At 32.6% G+C, this 16,921-nt stretch overlaps 13 protein-coding genes and 1 pseudogene across 14 annotated transcripts, besides 2 other annotated features; 11 read left to right on the top strand and 3 right to left on the bottom strand.

Annotated features, from left to right (window-relative positions):
- Nucleotides 1-1,258: 1,258 nt before the first annotated feature.
- TVAGG3_0355940 (otolith morphogenesis protein family) lies at nucleotides 1,259-3,559 on the top strand (the record flags this gene model as incomplete). The annotated part of the gene is made up of 1 exon (XM_001318044.1): nucleotides 1,259-3,559. The coding sequence occupies one exon, from the start codon at nucleotides 1,259-1,261 to the stop codon at nucleotides 3,557-3,559; it is 2,301 nt and encodes a 766-aa protein (XP_001318079.1).
- Nucleotides 3,560-3,972: 413 nt separating this feature from the next.
- Nucleotides 3,973-4,102: a mobile genetic element.
- Nucleotides 4,103-5,264: 1,162 nt separating this feature from the next.
- On the bottom strand, nucleotides 5,265-7,155 carry TVAGG3_0355920 (Wnt and FGF inhibitory regulator family; the record flags this gene model as incomplete). Its single annotated transcript, XM_001318046.1, has 1 exon — nucleotides 5,287-7,011. One exon carries the CDS (start codon nucleotides 7,009-7,011, stop codon nucleotides 5,287-5,289), a length of 1,725 nt encoding a protein of 574 aa, XP_001318081.1.
- Nucleotides 7,156-7,733: 578 nt separating this feature from the next.
- Nucleotides 7,734-16,921: part of a mobile genetic element that runs on past the window's edge.
- Nucleotides 8,016-8,849, top strand: TVAGG3_0355910 (phage tail repeat-like family; the record flags this gene model as incomplete). Its single annotated transcript, XM_051231292.1, has 1 exon — nucleotides 8,016-8,849. The coding sequence occupies one exon, from the start codon at nucleotides 8,016-8,018 to the stop codon at nucleotides 8,847-8,849; it is 834 nt and encodes a 277-aa protein (XP_051101022.1).
- On the top strand, nucleotides 8,974-9,336 carry TVAGG3_0355900 (uncharacterized protein; the record flags this gene model as incomplete). Its single annotated transcript, XM_051231291.1, has 1 exon — nucleotides 8,974-9,336. One exon carries the CDS (start codon nucleotides 8,974-8,976, stop codon nucleotides 9,334-9,336), a length of 363 nt encoding a protein of 120 aa, XP_051101021.1.
- On the top strand, nucleotides 9,355-9,597 carry TVAGG3_0355890 (serine threonine-protein phosphatase family; the record flags this gene model as incomplete). Its single annotated transcript, XM_051231290.1, has 1 exon — nucleotides 9,355-9,597. The coding sequence occupies one exon, from the start codon at nucleotides 9,355-9,357 to the stop codon at nucleotides 9,595-9,597; it is 243 nt and encodes an 80-aa protein (XP_051101020.1).
- Nucleotides 9,602-10,450, bottom strand: TVAGG3_0355880 (uncharacterized protein; the record flags this gene model as incomplete). The annotated part of the gene is made up of 1 exon (XM_051231289.1): nucleotides 9,602-10,450. The coding sequence occupies one exon, from the start codon at nucleotides 10,448-10,450 to the stop codon at nucleotides 9,602-9,604; it is 849 nt and encodes a 282-aa protein (XP_051101019.1).
- TVAGG3_0355870 (phage tail repeat-like family) lies at nucleotides 10,619-12,001 on the top strand (the record flags this gene model as incomplete). Its single annotated transcript, XM_051231288.1, has 1 exon — nucleotides 10,619-12,001. A coding segment is annotated over one exon (1,383 nt), but the record flags the coding sequence as incomplete, so codon positions are not given.
- Nucleotides 12,130-12,537, bottom strand: TVAGG3_0355860 (uncharacterized protein; the record flags this gene model as incomplete). The annotated part of the gene is made up of 1 exon (XM_051231287.1): nucleotides 12,130-12,537. One exon carries the CDS (start codon nucleotides 12,535-12,537, stop codon nucleotides 12,130-12,132), a length of 408 nt encoding a protein of 135 aa, XP_051101017.1.
- TVAGG3_0355850 (uncharacterized protein) lies at nucleotides 13,106-13,507 on the top strand (the record flags this gene model as incomplete). Its single annotated transcript, XM_051231286.1, has 1 exon — nucleotides 13,106-13,507. The coding sequence occupies one exon, from the start codon at nucleotides 13,106-13,108 to the stop codon at nucleotides 13,505-13,507; it is 402 nt and encodes a 133-aa protein (XP_051101016.1).
- Nucleotides 13,527-13,679, top strand: TVAGG3_0355840 (uncharacterized protein; the record flags this gene model as incomplete). Its single annotated transcript, XM_051231285.1, has 1 exon — nucleotides 13,527-13,679. One exon carries the CDS (start codon nucleotides 13,527-13,529, stop codon nucleotides 13,677-13,679), a length of 153 nt encoding a protein of 50 aa, XP_051101015.1.
- TVAGG3_0355830 (phage tail repeat-like family) lies at nucleotides 13,699-14,262 on the top strand (the record flags this gene model as incomplete). The annotated part of the gene is made up of 1 exon (XM_051231284.1): nucleotides 13,699-14,262. A coding segment is annotated over one exon (564 nt), but the record flags the coding sequence as incomplete, so codon positions are not given.
- Nucleotides 14,760-15,188, top strand: TVAGG3_0355820 (His-Me finger endonucleases family; the record flags this gene model as incomplete). Its single annotated transcript, XM_051231283.1, has 1 exon — nucleotides 14,760-15,188. The coding sequence occupies one exon, from the start codon at nucleotides 14,760-14,762 to the stop codon at nucleotides 15,186-15,188; it is 429 nt and encodes a 142-aa protein (XP_051101013.1).
- TVAGG3_0355810 lies at nucleotides 15,479-16,074 on the top strand (annotated as a pseudogene). The gene has a single exon. A coding segment is annotated over exon 1 (596 nt).
- TVAGG3_0355800 (organellar and viral DNA polymerase type B) lies at nucleotides 16,406-16,877 on the top strand (the record flags this gene model as incomplete). The annotated part of the gene is made up of 1 exon (XM_051231282.1): nucleotides 16,406-16,877. A coding segment is annotated over one exon (472 nt), but the record flags the coding sequence as incomplete, so codon positions are not given.

Here is a 16,921-nt window from a genome sequence, read left to right as displayed (position 1 = left end):
TGCAGACGAAACAGATTACGATATCGAACACTGTACAATTGTCATGTGTAAAAAGATATGTTTCCGTCAAAATTCCAAAAATAATACTTTCAAAATCACAAAGGTTGTCAAATCTGACTTCTTTTGTTCAGCAGAGATAAAGAATAGACTAGTAATACCAAACTATACATAAATTGATAACGAATTTTATCAAATCAACGAAATCGGTAGTAAATCTTTCGAAAATACACGATTAACAGATATAAAATTTGTTGGAAAGATTACAAAAATTGATGTTGGCGCCTTCCAGAATAATGATTTTCTTATATCAGTTGATTTATCAAAAACGAGTATTTCAAAAATTCCGAATAATTGTTTTTTGAACACACCGAAACTAAAATACATATTATTACCAGAATCTGTAGTTCATTTTGGTGAATATTGCTTTTCAAATACAGGAATTGAAAAATATTTAGCAAATTCATCTAACATAATATTCAATGACGGAGCTTTTGCTGACTCTGCTTCTTTAGAGTATGTTGATCTGCAAATACTTAATATTACAAAACTTCCAAATGAAATATTTTCAAATTGTTACAAATTAGAAAAAATTTTACTTCCACAAACAATTAAAGTTATTGGTGAATCTTCGTTCAAAGGGACTATCATTACGAGTTTTAATTTTCAAAATATAAGTCATATTTATTGTCACGCTTTTTCTTATTGCAAAAATCTTGATTATATCGATTTATCAGAGACAAATATCACAACATTGAACAAAAGTATCTTCTACGGATGCACGAATCTTAAAACAATCAAGTTTCCACATCATTTAGAAAACATATCTGATAACGCATTTTCACAAACATGTTTATCAGAAATCTCTCTTCCATCATCAGTGAAATAGATTTGTGAATCATTATTTTCTAACATTTCTACATTGATCAAAGCAGATTTTTCATTGTTAGAAACAGAATACATTCCAGATTTTACATTCTTCAATTGTATCAAACTGAATATATTTTGTATCTCTCAACACACAAAAATCATTGGAAGATCATCATTTTTCAACTGTGGTCTTGAATCATTGAACATCACGAATACAAATATCGAAGAAATCAAAGAGAATGCATTTTCATTCTGTCGTAATCTTATCACAGTTTATTTACCTTCTAATTTAATACATTTAAATAATTTTACATTTTGTAATTCAAATCTTCATTCAACAATTGATTTGAGATCTACACACATAACAATTATCCCACATTATTGCTTCTTCATGACTAATATTATCGAAATCATACTTCCATCTGAATTGATCGAAATCGGAGAATTTTCATTTTCTTCAACATCACTATCAACAATCGAATTTCCACGAAATTTGATATCGATTGATCCTGGTGCATTTTCTAACTGTACTCTTTTGCGTGATGTCAAAATATATGAAACTCATCTCAAAATCATTTCTAAGCAATTATTTATGAATACTATCAGTTTGAAAAATATTTGTATTCCAGAAACAGTCGAAATCATCGAGAAAGAAAGTTTCAAATTTTCATCAATCGAAAACATCGTATTCCCAAGAAATCTTCAGTCAATCGAAGATTCAGCATTCTTTAATTGCACGAAACTAACATCGATATCTTTCAATCGAACTAACATCACATTCATTGGCGATTTTTCATTCAAGAACTGCATCAATTTATACAAAGTCAACTTTTCTAATCACTTACGCTTTTTAGGTCAAGAATCATTTTGTAACACTAACATTCGTAATCTCGAATTCATTGGTTTGAGGAATGTTAGTTCAGGTACATTCATGAACAACGAACATTTATCATTTTGTGATTTTTCACAAACATCAGTTGAAGTTTTTTCAACGAATCTATTCAAAAACTGTCCAAATTTATCTTCTATTTATTACCCACATAACTTGACATACATCGAAAAATCGTGTTTTGAACGAACAGGTTTCCGATATACTATTTTGCCTAGTACAGTTATGCGTGTTAAATCTATGGCATTCTCATTTTGTCCAAACTTGATTTATGTTGAACTGAAAAACACTAAAATGAAAACGATCCCTAAGATGATGTTCTTCAAATGTCCTCTCTTCGATCGAATCAACTTCCCACAGAACTTGACATCGATCAAAGAATTTTCATTTTCATTCACAAACATGCATAATTTAACATTCCCAGACAGTCTTCAGATCATCAGGAACGGACTCATTGACGTTCACAACTTATCTATTGTTAATCTTTCTAACACACAAATATTCTGTTTCGAATCGAGAATGTTCATGAATTGTTTTTGTCTAGATACAATCTATTTACCACCATATCTTGAAGAGATTCAAGAATATGTCTTTGATGGAACACGAATTAAGAGATTAGTTGTTCCATTTGGCTGCAAACTGCTCCCATTCGTTTTCTCAAACTCATCATTAGAAACTATTGATTTGTCTCATTCTAATCTGACCGAGATTCTTCCAAACGTTTTTTCAGACACATTACATCTGAAGAATGTCATTTTTCCAGAATCATTAGTTGTTTGTTGTGAGAACGCGTTCAACACATCTAACATTCCAGAACTCGTTTTCAATGGTTTACAGACATTAGAAAGCAATTCACTCTTTTGTCCTCTTCTCGAGAAGATCGATTTTTCTAAAACAAATTTGAAAATTTTGCCTAGTTTCATCTTCTCAAAGTGTCCAGTTCTGAAAGAAATCATTTTATCAGAGACATTGCAGTCTATCGGTTCTAATTCATTCCATGGGACACAGTTGAAAGAGATTATATGTCCACGAAGTCTTGTTGATATTGAAGAAGAAGGATTCATGAATGCTATTTATTTAGAGACTCTCGATTTGTCACTATGTCATATATCTACATTACAACCACGTGCATTCTACAATTGCATGAAACTTACAGAGATCAAGTGGCCTCATCATCTCGAAACTATCCAAAAAAGCTGTTTTGCGAATTCAGGTCTCAAGAACGTCACATTCCCTCACACAGTTACATCAATCGGTGAAAGCACATTTTATCAATGTTTGTTTTTGGAGAAAGTCGATTTTGGATTTTGTCAAATCACATTCATCCCAAAGAACTGTTTCTTCAATTGCAAATCTCTGAAGACAGTCATATTCTCACATCTCAAGTACAAACTGACAAATCATGCATTTTCTACGACATCAATCAGAGCGTTGACTATGCCAGAACTTGAATTCGACTCAGGTCTTTTCATCCAACGATGCAGGACTATCGAAATTCTTGATTTGTCTAAAACGAAGATCATTTGTTTTGGCAAACATTTCTTCAGTGATTGTGTCAAACTCCGTGTTTTGATATTGCCTCCGACCGCAGAGTATTTCTCTGTGAGCGCTTTCTCGAACTGCGTTTCTTTGGAGAAAATATTTTACTGTGGAAGAATCACTTTCTCTGATGACATAGAGATTCCTTCGAACTCTGAAATAGAGTTTTATGTATCAGACATTTATCCTAATTCACAGATATTTGGAATATCTGTCATACGGACAACGAAATGTTCTGAATTCAATGTTTCCAATATAGAATAAATGATTTTTTTTAATTATTATATGATGCTCAGTGTCATATATATATAGAGTTTAAGTGGGGAACTTTGATATTTTTTTCCCACACAATAATAATTTCACTTTTTGAAAATGAACTCTATATTGATTCTGGCAAGAAACTAGAGAAATGAAAAATTTTCAATTTTTGGCAAATTAAAAGTACAATTTCTGTTATTAATTATGAGTGATATTTGACATATATTCATATAATCAAGTGATTTGGAGTGATTTGCAAAAAAAAAACTTGTTATTCTTTCAATTGATATATATCACGGAATAACTCTTCATGAATTGATAATATTAATCTCATATCACAATAATAGATATAATTCATAAAAATTGGATTTAATTATGAACTTTTTAAATTAAGTAAACATTCAAGAGTTAAAATTAAGGGTGCAGGGGAGACAATAAGTCACCTTCAGAAAAGCACTTTGAATGTTAATATATTAGATGCTTCTAAACTTTCCATTCCATGCATTGCAATATGATTAAGGTTAATTTTGAGTAGTTTACATATCGTCGACGTCGCCTGGGCATCCTTAATTTTACATAACCGAATTCATCAGAAACATGACTATTTTTCTTTTCAATTTCATTTAAAATAAGTTCGATTGAAATTGGATTTTCTGCTTCGCATTGACCTAATGAAAGAAGTGAAAGTGGAAGATCAAATGGATCAGTTGCGATTTCATCTGTATTAAATGAACCTCCATTATATGTTTTACTTGCAGACAAATCATCTCCTCTGCAGTGTATAACTGTAATAATACCATTATTAGCAGCACTAAAAGTATGATCTGCTTTGTTTCCTATCAAAATACATTCTGAAACTGTAACTTTTGTATATGATGTTGTAATAAGACCCCAACCTCCATTTTGAATTTGAGCTGTGTTGTTTTTGAAGATTGAATTTTTAACAAATGAATCAGGTGTTTTATAATGATTCATGCAAATGGCATTTATTTGTTGGTTATCATTAGAAATGAAACAACAAAAGTTAACATTAGATGGATTATTTTCTAATTGATAACCAGCCCATCCTTGACATCTCGTATAAGTGTTGTTTGTAGAAATAAGAGTTTTATCTCCATAAGAATGATATATACTGGAATCTCCTTTGTCATCATGACCGCATTGATAGAGAGAACTTAAGTTGACAAAATTTTTGTTTGTTGCTGTTTGAACTTCTGTATATGAATGCTTTCCATTGTTTGGTGTGTAGCATTTAATAGAACAAAATCGGTCTTGGACAATAGAACTGTTGCCATAGAAGTAGATGCAACCACCGTACCCTGAACTTCGTGTAATATTTGTATATGTGCATATCGAATGAAGGAATTTAATAGAACTTATACTGCAATCAATGACATTCGATGTGAAATTAAAGAAGTTTGAAGAAAGTAAAAAGAAATTTTGAGAAATAGTATGTTTTTCGTTTGATTCGATAGTGGTGTATTTTTCACCCGGTGGTCCATAGTATTCTTCCCAGATATCTTTGGGAACTCCAGCTTCGCTCAAAAAGTGTAAGAACGATAACAAATTTATAATTCAAGTGAATTCAAATAATTTTTCTTGTCTTTTTTTCAAAATTTACGATTGCAAAATCTGAAAATTCCATTCAAATCAACAAAAATCAGAAGTAATTTAAATTATAAACTATTTGAAGCATTTTTATTATAAAATTGTAGAAACATGATAAAAACAGTTTATTCATAAGGATTAGTTACAATATTATCTGGTTTTTGGGGATAAATTTGGTCTCGTCCTGAGTTAGGAATGCTGTGTGGTATGTATCCATTCGGATCATGTATTGGTCCATTGACATAATCCAACTTCAAGTTTGAATCTTCTTGTGATATTGCAGGATAGTACATTCTTGGTTGTTCTGGGATTACAGGAGCCATATACGGGTTGATTGGCTCAGGACTGTACTGTGGAGGCTGTATTTCGTAGTTCAAATTTGGAGGGTGAGGATATTGAGGGGGAGTTCTGTATAAAATGTGGTTCCCTCCAGAACTTACACGAATTCTGTTCTCAGAAGATGATGAAGAAGAGCAATTCTCATTCTCTCCAGTAACTTTCTTTTTCTTCTTGCAGCAACAGCAAACAATGCACAAAACAATTAAAATAATAAATATAACACCGCAAATAACACCAATTATAATGTATTTTGTGGGATCGTAGTCAGATATGTATATAAATCGCGAATCTGCCTTCGAATCGTCCTTTAATATAGCAGATTTGTAGCCATATTCAAAACTTTTGGAAAAAATAACAAATGCGCCGTAATCGGAGCTGGAATAAATACGACTGACAATAAACAAGACAGGATAGCGGTATATATTTAAGGTATACGTTGAGTAATAGTAGTCACTTGTATCATAAGTTGTCGCAGAAAGGGATCCAAGCTCTTCTGTCGTAATATTTACATATCCCGGTACAAATGCTGAATAAAAACAGTAGTGTTTGTCCTTTTTTGCGATGAAAAATTCATCAAGTTGATATTCTTTCGGAAAATTATCAGTTATAATGGTCTGTGATGTATTTCCGAGCAATACAATTCTTGAGTCGCACTTTTCATCGTTGTTTGTCGATGAAAAAACCGTCATAAGAACTGTTGAATATTTTTTAGTTGTATTGAGTATAATTTGGCCAGGAGATTCGTAGAAAACGGCATAGATGTTTGTGTCTCCCAATATTTTCTTGGAATTCTTGCCAGATTTCGCTGTAACTGTGACATCATTTGAATTTTTTGATTTTGGTGTATGAAATATAACGAAAGATGATGAGTTAACAAGATATGATTGTCCTGATGCGAATGTAAGGCTGTAAGAACCTGGTTGGAGTGGTATATAGTCGTTATTTACACTAATTGTTCTTTCTTGTTCAGAATTAGAGTTAATTGATTGAGGGAGAATATGACTAACTCCTAGATAGTAATAAATTCCGTTTGTTACGATATTTGTACTTGATCCAGAATAAAAAGACATTGTACTTAATCCAGCGGATCCTGTATGTTCTAGAGTGCCTGTAGTAAGCTTAAATATGCAGAATTTTGTCATTCCTATTGAATAAGTGTTGTAATAAGACAAAGAAACTGCATATGAATAAGTATTATAGGAATTGTAAATATACGGGATGTCATTTGTCATAGATTCTTTGTAGAAGTAATAATTCATGTAAGAAGAGCTTGCAAAAGCAATACAATAAGATTTTGAGTCTTTCATTAAATCTGATGTTATCTGAACCGAATCTTTGTAGTAATTAAGAACGAAATCAATTGTACTACATGATTGATCAATTTCGAAAGTTTGTACGTATAAAAGTGTTGTTTGTGAATTTGCTGGCTGAATATAGAAAGGTTCTGGATCTTTATAGACTTTATTAAGCAATGAGCCATTAGTGAGAATGAAATTATCAGAGTTTAGCATAACAACGTAAATTGGGTAGCCATAAGCACTTTCTGGAAATTGGAGAAGCTCTGGAGTGCTTTTTATTGAAACATATGAACTTCCATGTGGAATTTGAACACTAGCTGCTAAAGAACAAAATAACGAAATCAGTGTGAATGAGAAAAACAATTTTTAGAAAAAAATTTACAAATCAATTCAATTTTAAATTTTTAATTCAATGAGTTTTGATTTTTAATTAGATTTCGTGTGTAAATTAAAACTATGAATTTTGAAAATTTTGGATCGCAAATTGAGAAAGTTTGTTTGAATTTATTGAATTAGCGGATCCAGAGTTCCGAATTATGTAAATAGTTTTGAATGGAATATCTTAGCTAGAAGGGATATACGCTAGAATCATCACAATAATTGTTAACTTGCAACATTTTTATTTAAAATTTTGATGAATTTGAATTTTTTGGTATCATTTATTGTTAATTCTAGAGGTTTTCCATGCAAACATGATGGTCTAGATTATGGTTTTTGAACTTCTGCTTGAATTCATTCAACAAAAGAGATTGATCAGCAATAATTAGATAAAAAGATATAGAATACAAAAGTCTGATGATATATTTGATTTAATTGTACCGCTACAGACAATGAGTAAATGGAACTTTATGTCAAAGGAATATCTAGTAATTGCGTTTTCACTTTTTCTAAAAATTTCGACGACTATTTTCAGTCTTTGGTAAAGTTTGGAACTGAAAATAAAAAAAAAAAAAAAAAGGTAGTGGGGCTTCCAGGCACTTCGTGCCCTCTAGCCCCGAAGATGTTTAGTATAAATGAAGTTTTTATTCGGAAAATTGTTAGTCTTCTGGTGTGAATTCGGAGGACTCTTCTTCTTCCTCCATTGCTTCTGGGAAGAAGCCTTCTTCTGGGTCGAAAACATTATATAATTTTTCACTTTTCACAAATTATATATGTTTTCATGGTTTGTCACTTTTCTGTCACTTTTCGGGTAAAAACATTTTTATTATTATATATAAATGAATTTTACAAAACCACCGTTACCGTTCTTTGGAAATAAGAGTAAATGTAAAGATATTATATTGAGAGAACTTAAGAAACTACCGAATGGTCTAACATTTGTAGATTTGTTCGGTGGAAGTTTCTATATATCCCATTTATGTCATACCGTATTTCCTGACTCAAAGATTATATGCAATGACTTCGACAACTATATGGACCGTCTCAAACATATACCAGACACAAACAATATATTGAAAGAGTTAAAAGAAAAGATACCTATAGGTAAGATGGAACGTATACCATTAGATAAGAAAAATATTGTGAGAGAGGTTTTGAAAAAAGCAGAATATATAGACTGGGATAGTATATCTGCTAGACTATTATATAGTGGTGCTATAAGAGTTCATGACATTGAAACACTTATGTCAAAAGTTTTATATCTTAACTATACAAATGTTTTCAAAGAGGACATAGAAAAATATATTGAGGGTATAGAGTTTGTGAGATGTCATTGGACAGATTTGTATGAAAAATATAAAGACAAGGAAAATGTTTTCTTTATAGTGGACCCGCCGTTCTATAACACATGGGATTTTCAATACCAAGTAGACTGGACTTTGAGAGACTCTTTAGAAACTTTAGACGTTTTACATAACCATCCATGCTTTTACTTTACATCCGATAAAAGTGGTTTGGAAACCGTTATGAGATGGTTAGAGGACATACATGACTATGAGTTTATATATGACAAGATAGAATATGAGAGAGGTCCTATAAACTGGAGAAAGTGTCATAACAAAGAAATTTTATTAGTAAGTAAATGTGGTTTGAAATCGGACTACTTGTTTTAGGTTTTTTCCATTGTGTCATTTATTTCTTTGACGTGGCAGAAAAGTACAGAGAATATGAAGATGAACCAATGCCTGCAAATGTTCAGTATATGTACTCGTAAGAGATATTTTTATCTAATATTAAATGGACGCACAGAACTTAGCGAATGCACAGCAACCTGGACAACCAAACCCAGAGAATATTCCAAATGAAGTTAGAATACAAACTGCAATGGCAAACTATGGTCAAGTGCCAACAGATGTACAAATGCAAACTGCCATGTCAAATGACGCTGCGTTAGGTTTGCCACCATGGTATGCAAATATGAGATGGAAAGAGTTTTATACAAACCCTGAAGTGGGATATAAACAACTTTATGCAGATGACGCGAACACAGGAGTTGACCCAGAATATGTTTTCTACCAGAGGAGAAACAGAATGTATGAGCTCCAGTTAAAGAATGCTATGGAACTCAACAGGAAACGTAAGAGACTAGGCGGACATTAGATTTTTACATATAGTAAAATGGGTTTCTTCAGTAGTATTGGAAACTTCTTTCGAAATGTTGGAAGAGGTATATGGAATGGAATAAAAACCGTAGGAAGAGGAATTTGGAACGGAGTCAAAAATATTGGTAAAAGAGTAGGTCAGTTTGTTGGTATTATACCTAAAGACCCTGAACCAGAAGAACAAGCTCCTGTTATACAACAGCCTGAACCTGCACCACAGTCTAGTTGGCAACCAAATCCAACACCTCAACCGTATTAAAAAATTATATTTTTACCGTTCGATAGTAGTTGTATATGAAACTAAGTTCTAAGTAAAACGCATGGTATAATGGAATTATTCTTTTTCTTCCATCTGTAGTAAACCATACTTGAAAGTCTGAAATACTTCCACTTGGTGGTTCGTATAACTTTGTAGGTTTTTCGTAAAAGTCATTTGCCAAGCATAAGAAAGAGTTTTGGGCGCCAGAAAATGAAGCATGAACAATAATAGCAGCTGGGTCGAAAACATCTTTAAATAAATATGGTTCATCTCTTGCATATCGACTGTAAATATTTGCTAAAGGAAGTTTGACTTTCTGATTTAACATTCTTTGCAAATAATACCATGACATTGCAGTGAATTCTGTATATATTTGTTCGTCTTTCTTTGGATTGTCTTCGTAGATTTGAAATGACACTTGTGAATTTTGTTTGTCATATACAATTCTCACATAAAGTGTGCTCTCGGTATTTGCATATTCATCAGCATATTTTGCATAACATGAATTTATTTTATCTTCTATATTTTTTAACGCAGTCTGTAGAGAAGATGAAAGGTCAACTTGTATTAGCTCAATTTCTTCCCACATTTTTCGTTTCCCTTCAGATATATAATCTATATGAAACCTTACAATAAATGGAAAACTTTTATCTTCTACAGACACAAACTTCATTCTACGAAAGCCAATAGCTTTTGTGACAGATGGGTCTCTTAGCCATCTTAATGGGTAGTCAAAACGATAGCCTTCATGCTTTACGGTCTCTGTCTCAAACTTTTGACCGACATTAGTAAAAAGTTCATCTAATGGTTTAGTTGTAGCAACTCTTGAATTTTCTTTTTCTATTGGAAGCATATTTTATCTAGAATAAAAATGTCGAAAGATATTGCTTCCATGAGAGAAATACAACACAACCGACAACTCATTGTGCAAGCTCTAAATAAGAACACAACAAACTTTTCAAACTATTCTAAGATATCTGAGTCATTGAAAGAAGGAAACTTAAAACTGACATTAAACCCAATGACAGATGAGTTTCTGTTTCAAGACAATAAGAACCATACTGTCTGTATAAATCCAACAAAAGGAACTTTAAACGAGAAACCTATAAATGAACTTCTTTTGAAAGCAGATGTTGACAACAAAGCTGACAAAGAATATGTAGACGATGCAATAGCAAAAGAAGAAGAAAGAGCTAACAATGCTTATGCAACAAAAGAACATACTCATCCTGAACTAGCAGACAAAACATATGTTGACAATAAAATGTCAAGTGAAGTGACAAGAGCTGAAAACGAATATTCTAAAAAGACTCATATACATTCTATATCTGAAATAACAGACTTACAAGAAACCTTAAACAATAAAAGTGCCGTTGGACATACACATACCATTGCAAATATTACAAACTTACAAGAAACCTTAAACAGGAAAAGTGACGTTGGACATACACATTCTATATCTGAAATAACAGACTTAAACGTTAGCCTTGAAAATAAAGCAGATAAAACATATGTCAATGAAATATACCAAAGTTTGATAGGAACAACAAAAAATATTGAAACTATTGTTGGGGATGTTTCTGTCAATGAAGAAAATAAATATTTTAGATGGGAGTTTGTACAGTCCTTAAAAAATGGTATACGGTATAAACTCATTCCGAAAAATAACAATGAAATGTATGTAAGCTATATAAAGAATAATGGTACACAAGTTAAAGTTCCATTAGACAACAACTGTTACTTAAACTTATATGGAGACGAACAAAAGAAATATTTAAGAGTTTATGAAATGGCAGATATGACATTACCTAACCCAGCTCCAGCACCATATTATTATGACTATGGTGTTGACGCACGTGTAGACCCAAAAAAGCAAACATTATATTTAGAATATTATAGATATAAAAGATATAATGCAATAGAAAAAACGAGAATAGTATATTATTATATAGATGACAAAAATAAATATTATAGTCAAGATTTTACCTACCCCGAAAACATAAGATTATATTATAAAAAATATTCTGACACAAACCAGAAGAAACCAGAAATAGTTACACTATATTTTAAGTTCAAAAGAGACAATCCTATATTATCTCATATGTTTGATTTAATGAACCCAGTAGGTTCTATTTATACATCTATGGAAGCAAGAGGTCCTCAAGTAATGTTTGGTGTTGGTGCATGGGAACAAATAGTTGACAGGTTTTTGTATTGTGCAAACTCTTCAAAGGAAACAGGAGGAAGTAAAACGATTTCAGGTGAAAATTTACCTGCGCACAGTCACTACATAGATTTAAGTACATCTCAAGCAGGTTGGCATAAGCATAAATTTTGGGATTGGTCAGCAATGAAAAAAGGTAAAGGATATGATGTTAAAGACGACGTTCAGTTTGCTATAAATTGTTTTTGGGGTGACACTCAGGGAGATGGAAACCATACACATCGCGTTTCGGGATATACGCAAACAACGGGACAAAGTAAAGACTACATGCCACCTTACATGACAGTTTACGCATGGTATAGAATTGCTTAGTCGTCATTTTCAACTTCTTTAGCATATTCGTCAGGAGTTGTCTTATATTTGTTAGGAACTGTCTTTGAAAGTATACCACCTTGAACTTTGACAAGTTTGAAACGAGGTCTGACAATAGTAGTTTTATCTTCTGCTTGCAGTGTGTACATTTTGCCATGTTTGCCTAAAACTTCATAATATTCTCTTGTATACTTTCTTCTATTTTTACGAACACGAATGTGAGTACCTGTCGGGTTCCCATTGTTGTCATAGTCAATAGTATTTTCATATGGGTCGCGTTTGGGTATTTCTATTTTTACTTTGTCACCTTTCTGAAGTTTGAAGCCCGGCATTCTTTCTTGTTTGTCTCTTTTGACTAAATTATTAAATATATAGTCTTTCTCTAAGTCAGGGTTGTTTTTCATTTCTTCGGGGGAGTGGTTTCCCAAACCTTTTTGTTTACGGCTATTGTAAATATTTAAAACTTGTCTCATCTTTGCCATGGAGAAGTGTCTATATTTGTCGTCATATGACATTTCATTTGCTTCACCACCTTGTGGTTGGTTTAAGTCTCTTAACATTTTTATACAACCGTCAATGACACCAAGAGCAGAATGGTTTTGGTCGACAATGAAATATTGGTTTACATTTTTTGAACGCAGATAGTTTTTTACATCATCTGATTTGAAAGAACTTTCACAGTCAGATGTCAGTTTTGTTGGATGGTATTTGTCAACGAATATTGTCAAAGCAGTTTTCACATCTAAAATATTTTTGGACCATAATGGTATGGCTTCACAGTATTTGTGTTTTGACCGACAAATATTAGCCAGTATGGTGGTCCATCTTCTCTATACCTCGGAATGTTTTCCAAGATATCCATAAACCAAGCATTTGGTGTTGAACTAAAGATTTTTATCATGAGTGCTTTCTTTGTCGCTTTAGAAACATAGGGGTCCTTGTTTGGATTCGTCATTTTTTAACCCATAAGAAATGGGTTTATTTGGCGCATTAGCAGGAGTTGCATCCAGATTTTTGCCCGCAGTGGGAACAATAGCCAGAGGTGTATTTGGAGTTGGAAGGAAGATTTTGAGTACATTAGGTATACTTAAAGAGAAAGCACAACCTATTATACAAACTGTACAGAAAGGTTGGGATGTAGCACGAGATGCAGCAAATCTTATTCCAAATCCTGAAACAAGAGGAAAAGTTCAAGGATGGATGGACAATGTAGGAAGACAAGCAGGAAACTATTATAACAAAGCAAATGACTACTATAACCAAGCAGGACACTATATGGACCAAGGTGAAAGATTCTTTAACAGAGGATATAACCATGCACAACAATGGGTAAACAATAACCAACCTCAACCGCCTCAAACGTGGGGAATGTAAAGTTTTTTACTGAGATGAAATGAACAATACAGCATTGAGACAAATGGGTTCAAGATGGATTTGTCGACTTCCAGCAGTTACACAATGTGTTTGTCAAGTTCTTCCTATACCTCAGGAAGTTTTAGACCGACTTAAAAAACAACAACAACCAGTTGAAAACAAACCAAACTAAAATTTTTTACTGAGATGAAATGACCGAAGAAGTTGAAACGGTAGATTTGACACCACAAACAAAAAGTTCAGAACCATTGTCAAAACCTGTCAAAGAACTTACAGATGAAGAGAAAAATTCAATAATAGAAAGTGCCAGGTCTGGAAATACAAACCCTAACTACAAAGTCACTTTTCATAAAAATGGAACGGCTAGTATCTCAAAAAAGAAACAGACTCTCACAAATAAAATATTGAAGTCTGAAGGAGCTTTCGAGACAACAGATGGAAAAGTTTACTTCACTGACCAACAGTTCATTATAGAACATCTCATTGACTTAGAGTCGAAATATTCTAAACTTTACAACAAACACAAAAAGTTGAAAGGAAAACAAAAACAAATGGCATATGATATTTATGAAGATGTTGACGACACAACTGTTCCTGCAAGTGGGGAAAAATCAGAGGAACCGAAAAGTGACGAAAAACCGATAGAAGAAGAAAAACCAAAAACTGAAGATAAACCAAAACCAAAGTTTAGTTTCCAAACTAAACCAAGTCAACCTTCATTAGCTGGTATGGGTTGGCGTCAAAGACTTATGGCAGCAGGTGGTTATGTAAAGTAAAGAAAAAAAACATTTTTTTATTTTTATAAAAATGCCCCCATATAGAATGAATAGAAAGTCTGCTAGAATAAAAGCAGAGTTGCAAAGATATGGTTGGAGAGTTTCGAAGAAGTTTAAATATAGGAAGGGAAGACCCATAAAAGTCTATGACAAACTGGCTGGTCTTCGCTACGAAATGGATTTGGAAACAGCACGTGCAAATTATCCAAACAGACTAGAGAGGTTAGAAGAAGAACGTCTTATGGACATGCCTTTCGATGTTAGTGAACATTGCATGAAGTAAAAATTTATTTTTTAAAAGTGACATTTTTTTATTTTATTTGAAATGTACGCTGAGTTTGTTGGAGAAGACCGTTGGAAACTTTTGTTAGATGAGAAATATGAAATTCACTGTTGTGAGTCATTTGAAGTCAGAAACAAAAAGACAAAAAGAGTTTTAAGCGAATGGAGGGAATGACGGATATGCTATAGTTAGTATGGGTGGAAAACACTATCTTAAACATGTTGTCATTGCAACTCATTTTATACTGAATCCTAACAATTTACCTTTTGTAGACCATATAAACCATATAAGAAACGACAATAGACTTGAAAACTTACGTTGGGTCACTTGTTCTGAAAACAATAAGAACAAAGGCAAATTTGGAGATATTGTATTCGAATTTGTCGACGAACTAGAAGATGAAACAATTGAAATTACAGACTATGGCAAGCATACGTTTGAGTTTTACTACTATAGCGAAGAACAAGACTCTTTCTACTTTTATACCGGCGTAAACTATAGGAAATTACAAGTATATTTTACTAAGGCGGGCTATGCTTATGTAAACACTAGAGATACAGATGGAAAAAACGTTCAAATACTTCTTAACAAATTCAAGAAGCTATATGGCATACCATTTTAAAACAATATATTTTTACATATATTAAATGCTTCAGGTTGAAAAACAAAGAACAAAAGTAGCAGATACAAAACCGTTAGACTATATCTTTACAAATGCTGGTAGGACAATATCAGATGAAGAAATTTCATCCCGAATATACAGGTTTGACTATCCAATTCGTTGGCTTCAAAGTCCTTCAGATGCAAAGGCAATAGGATTTAGAAGAGTTTTGTTTTCAAATAGAACTAACGCATTTATGTTCGCAGTATATTTTCATGGGCAGTATAAAGGTTCTGATGGTCTAATAGACAAATTTGACGAAATGAGAATCTTTACAGTTCGTTCAGACGAAAGTCTTGAGAAAACTCTAAATGACTTTCAAACTCAAATGAACAAATATTATTGGGAATTTCAAGAAAAACACGACTCTTTACTAAATGGAACATACTATCTGAAACTAGAATATGACAAGATGAACTCCACCGTTTCATTTCAAAAGATTGAAATTAACCCTCCAAGAGATACAGAGTTTTTATTTTGGGAAGTAGACAAACGTTCTTGGGCACAATTTCTTCGGTTACTAAACCAGAACGAACCATTACCACCAGATGGTCCATTTCAATTTATACTTCCACCAGCAGATTTGATGGTTTATAGAAACGTGTTTGACCCTCAAAATGTTATGTGTCATGCAAGTTTCAGTTCAAGCAACAATAGTTTTCTATGTATTGGTAAGGACTTTTATGACTTTGCTTCTAAATTCTACGAACCACCTAGTAACAGTTTCTCTGACTTTCAAGTTTGGTTCACAACAAATGGTGTGCAACATATTATTCCATTGTACTATGACTTTTATCTCGAATTGTCTTTCATATATAACTACGGAAAAGTGCTGAAAAAGTATTGAAAAATAATGTTTAGGTGAAGAGGTGAGATCTCACCTGTTTTTTCACCTTTTTTCTCACCCTCTTGAATTTGTCAAAACTTCTTCGTAAACTAAACGTAAATGTTTTGTCAAGACTTCTTCGTACATGTTTTGTCAAGACTTCATCGTATATGTTTTGTCAAGACTTCTTCGTAATGAGTGTAAAGGACCCAAAAATAAAGTTTAGGTGAAGAGGTGAGATCTCACCTGTTTTCTCACCTCTTTTTTCACCTCTTGAATTTTCATGAATTTTCCCGAAATAAAAAATAAAGTTAGTTTTATTTTTTTTATTTTTTTATTTTGTATAAAAGATATGATTTCAACAATCGGCACAACAACAGTTCAAACAACAACAGTACCAAACTCGTTAGTTATGAATCCAACATCTATGTTAGTAGAGATGAAAAGCTTCATTCCTTCTTCATATACTTTCGAAACAAAAATCCAGAAGATAAAGCAGGAACTTTTAACAAGTAATTTAGACTGTAGTGCGAAAGATGAAACAAATGAACAGTATCTTTATGAAATGGAGGACCTCATCGACCATTTGCCTAAACTACCTGAAATTCAGCAACAAAAACTAACCATTCCTGAATTCGACGAAATTGAAGTCAAAGCAACTGACTCAGTAGAAATAAAGAAGTTCATACGAAAGGTAAACTATGAGTTTCTAGGATTTCATTGCAACCATAAGGTTATGGACAAAGATTGCGACATGTTATATAAGAATGTTTCTGACATATATAAATCTGAAGAATTTAAGACCTACGACAACTTTGTTTCGTTAGTTGCTGAATGTGTATGGCAGATAAGAGATAAAGATAGAAGA

The sequence above is a fragment of the Trichomonas vaginalis genome, chromosome V, assembly GCF_026262505.1.
Source record: "Trichomonas vaginalis G3 chromosome V, whole genome shotgun sequence".
Taxonomy (NCBI): Eukaryota; Parabasalia; order Trichomonadida; family Trichomonadidae; genus Trichomonas; species Trichomonas vaginalis.
This window is presented reverse-complemented; position numbering and strand designations above follow the sequence as displayed.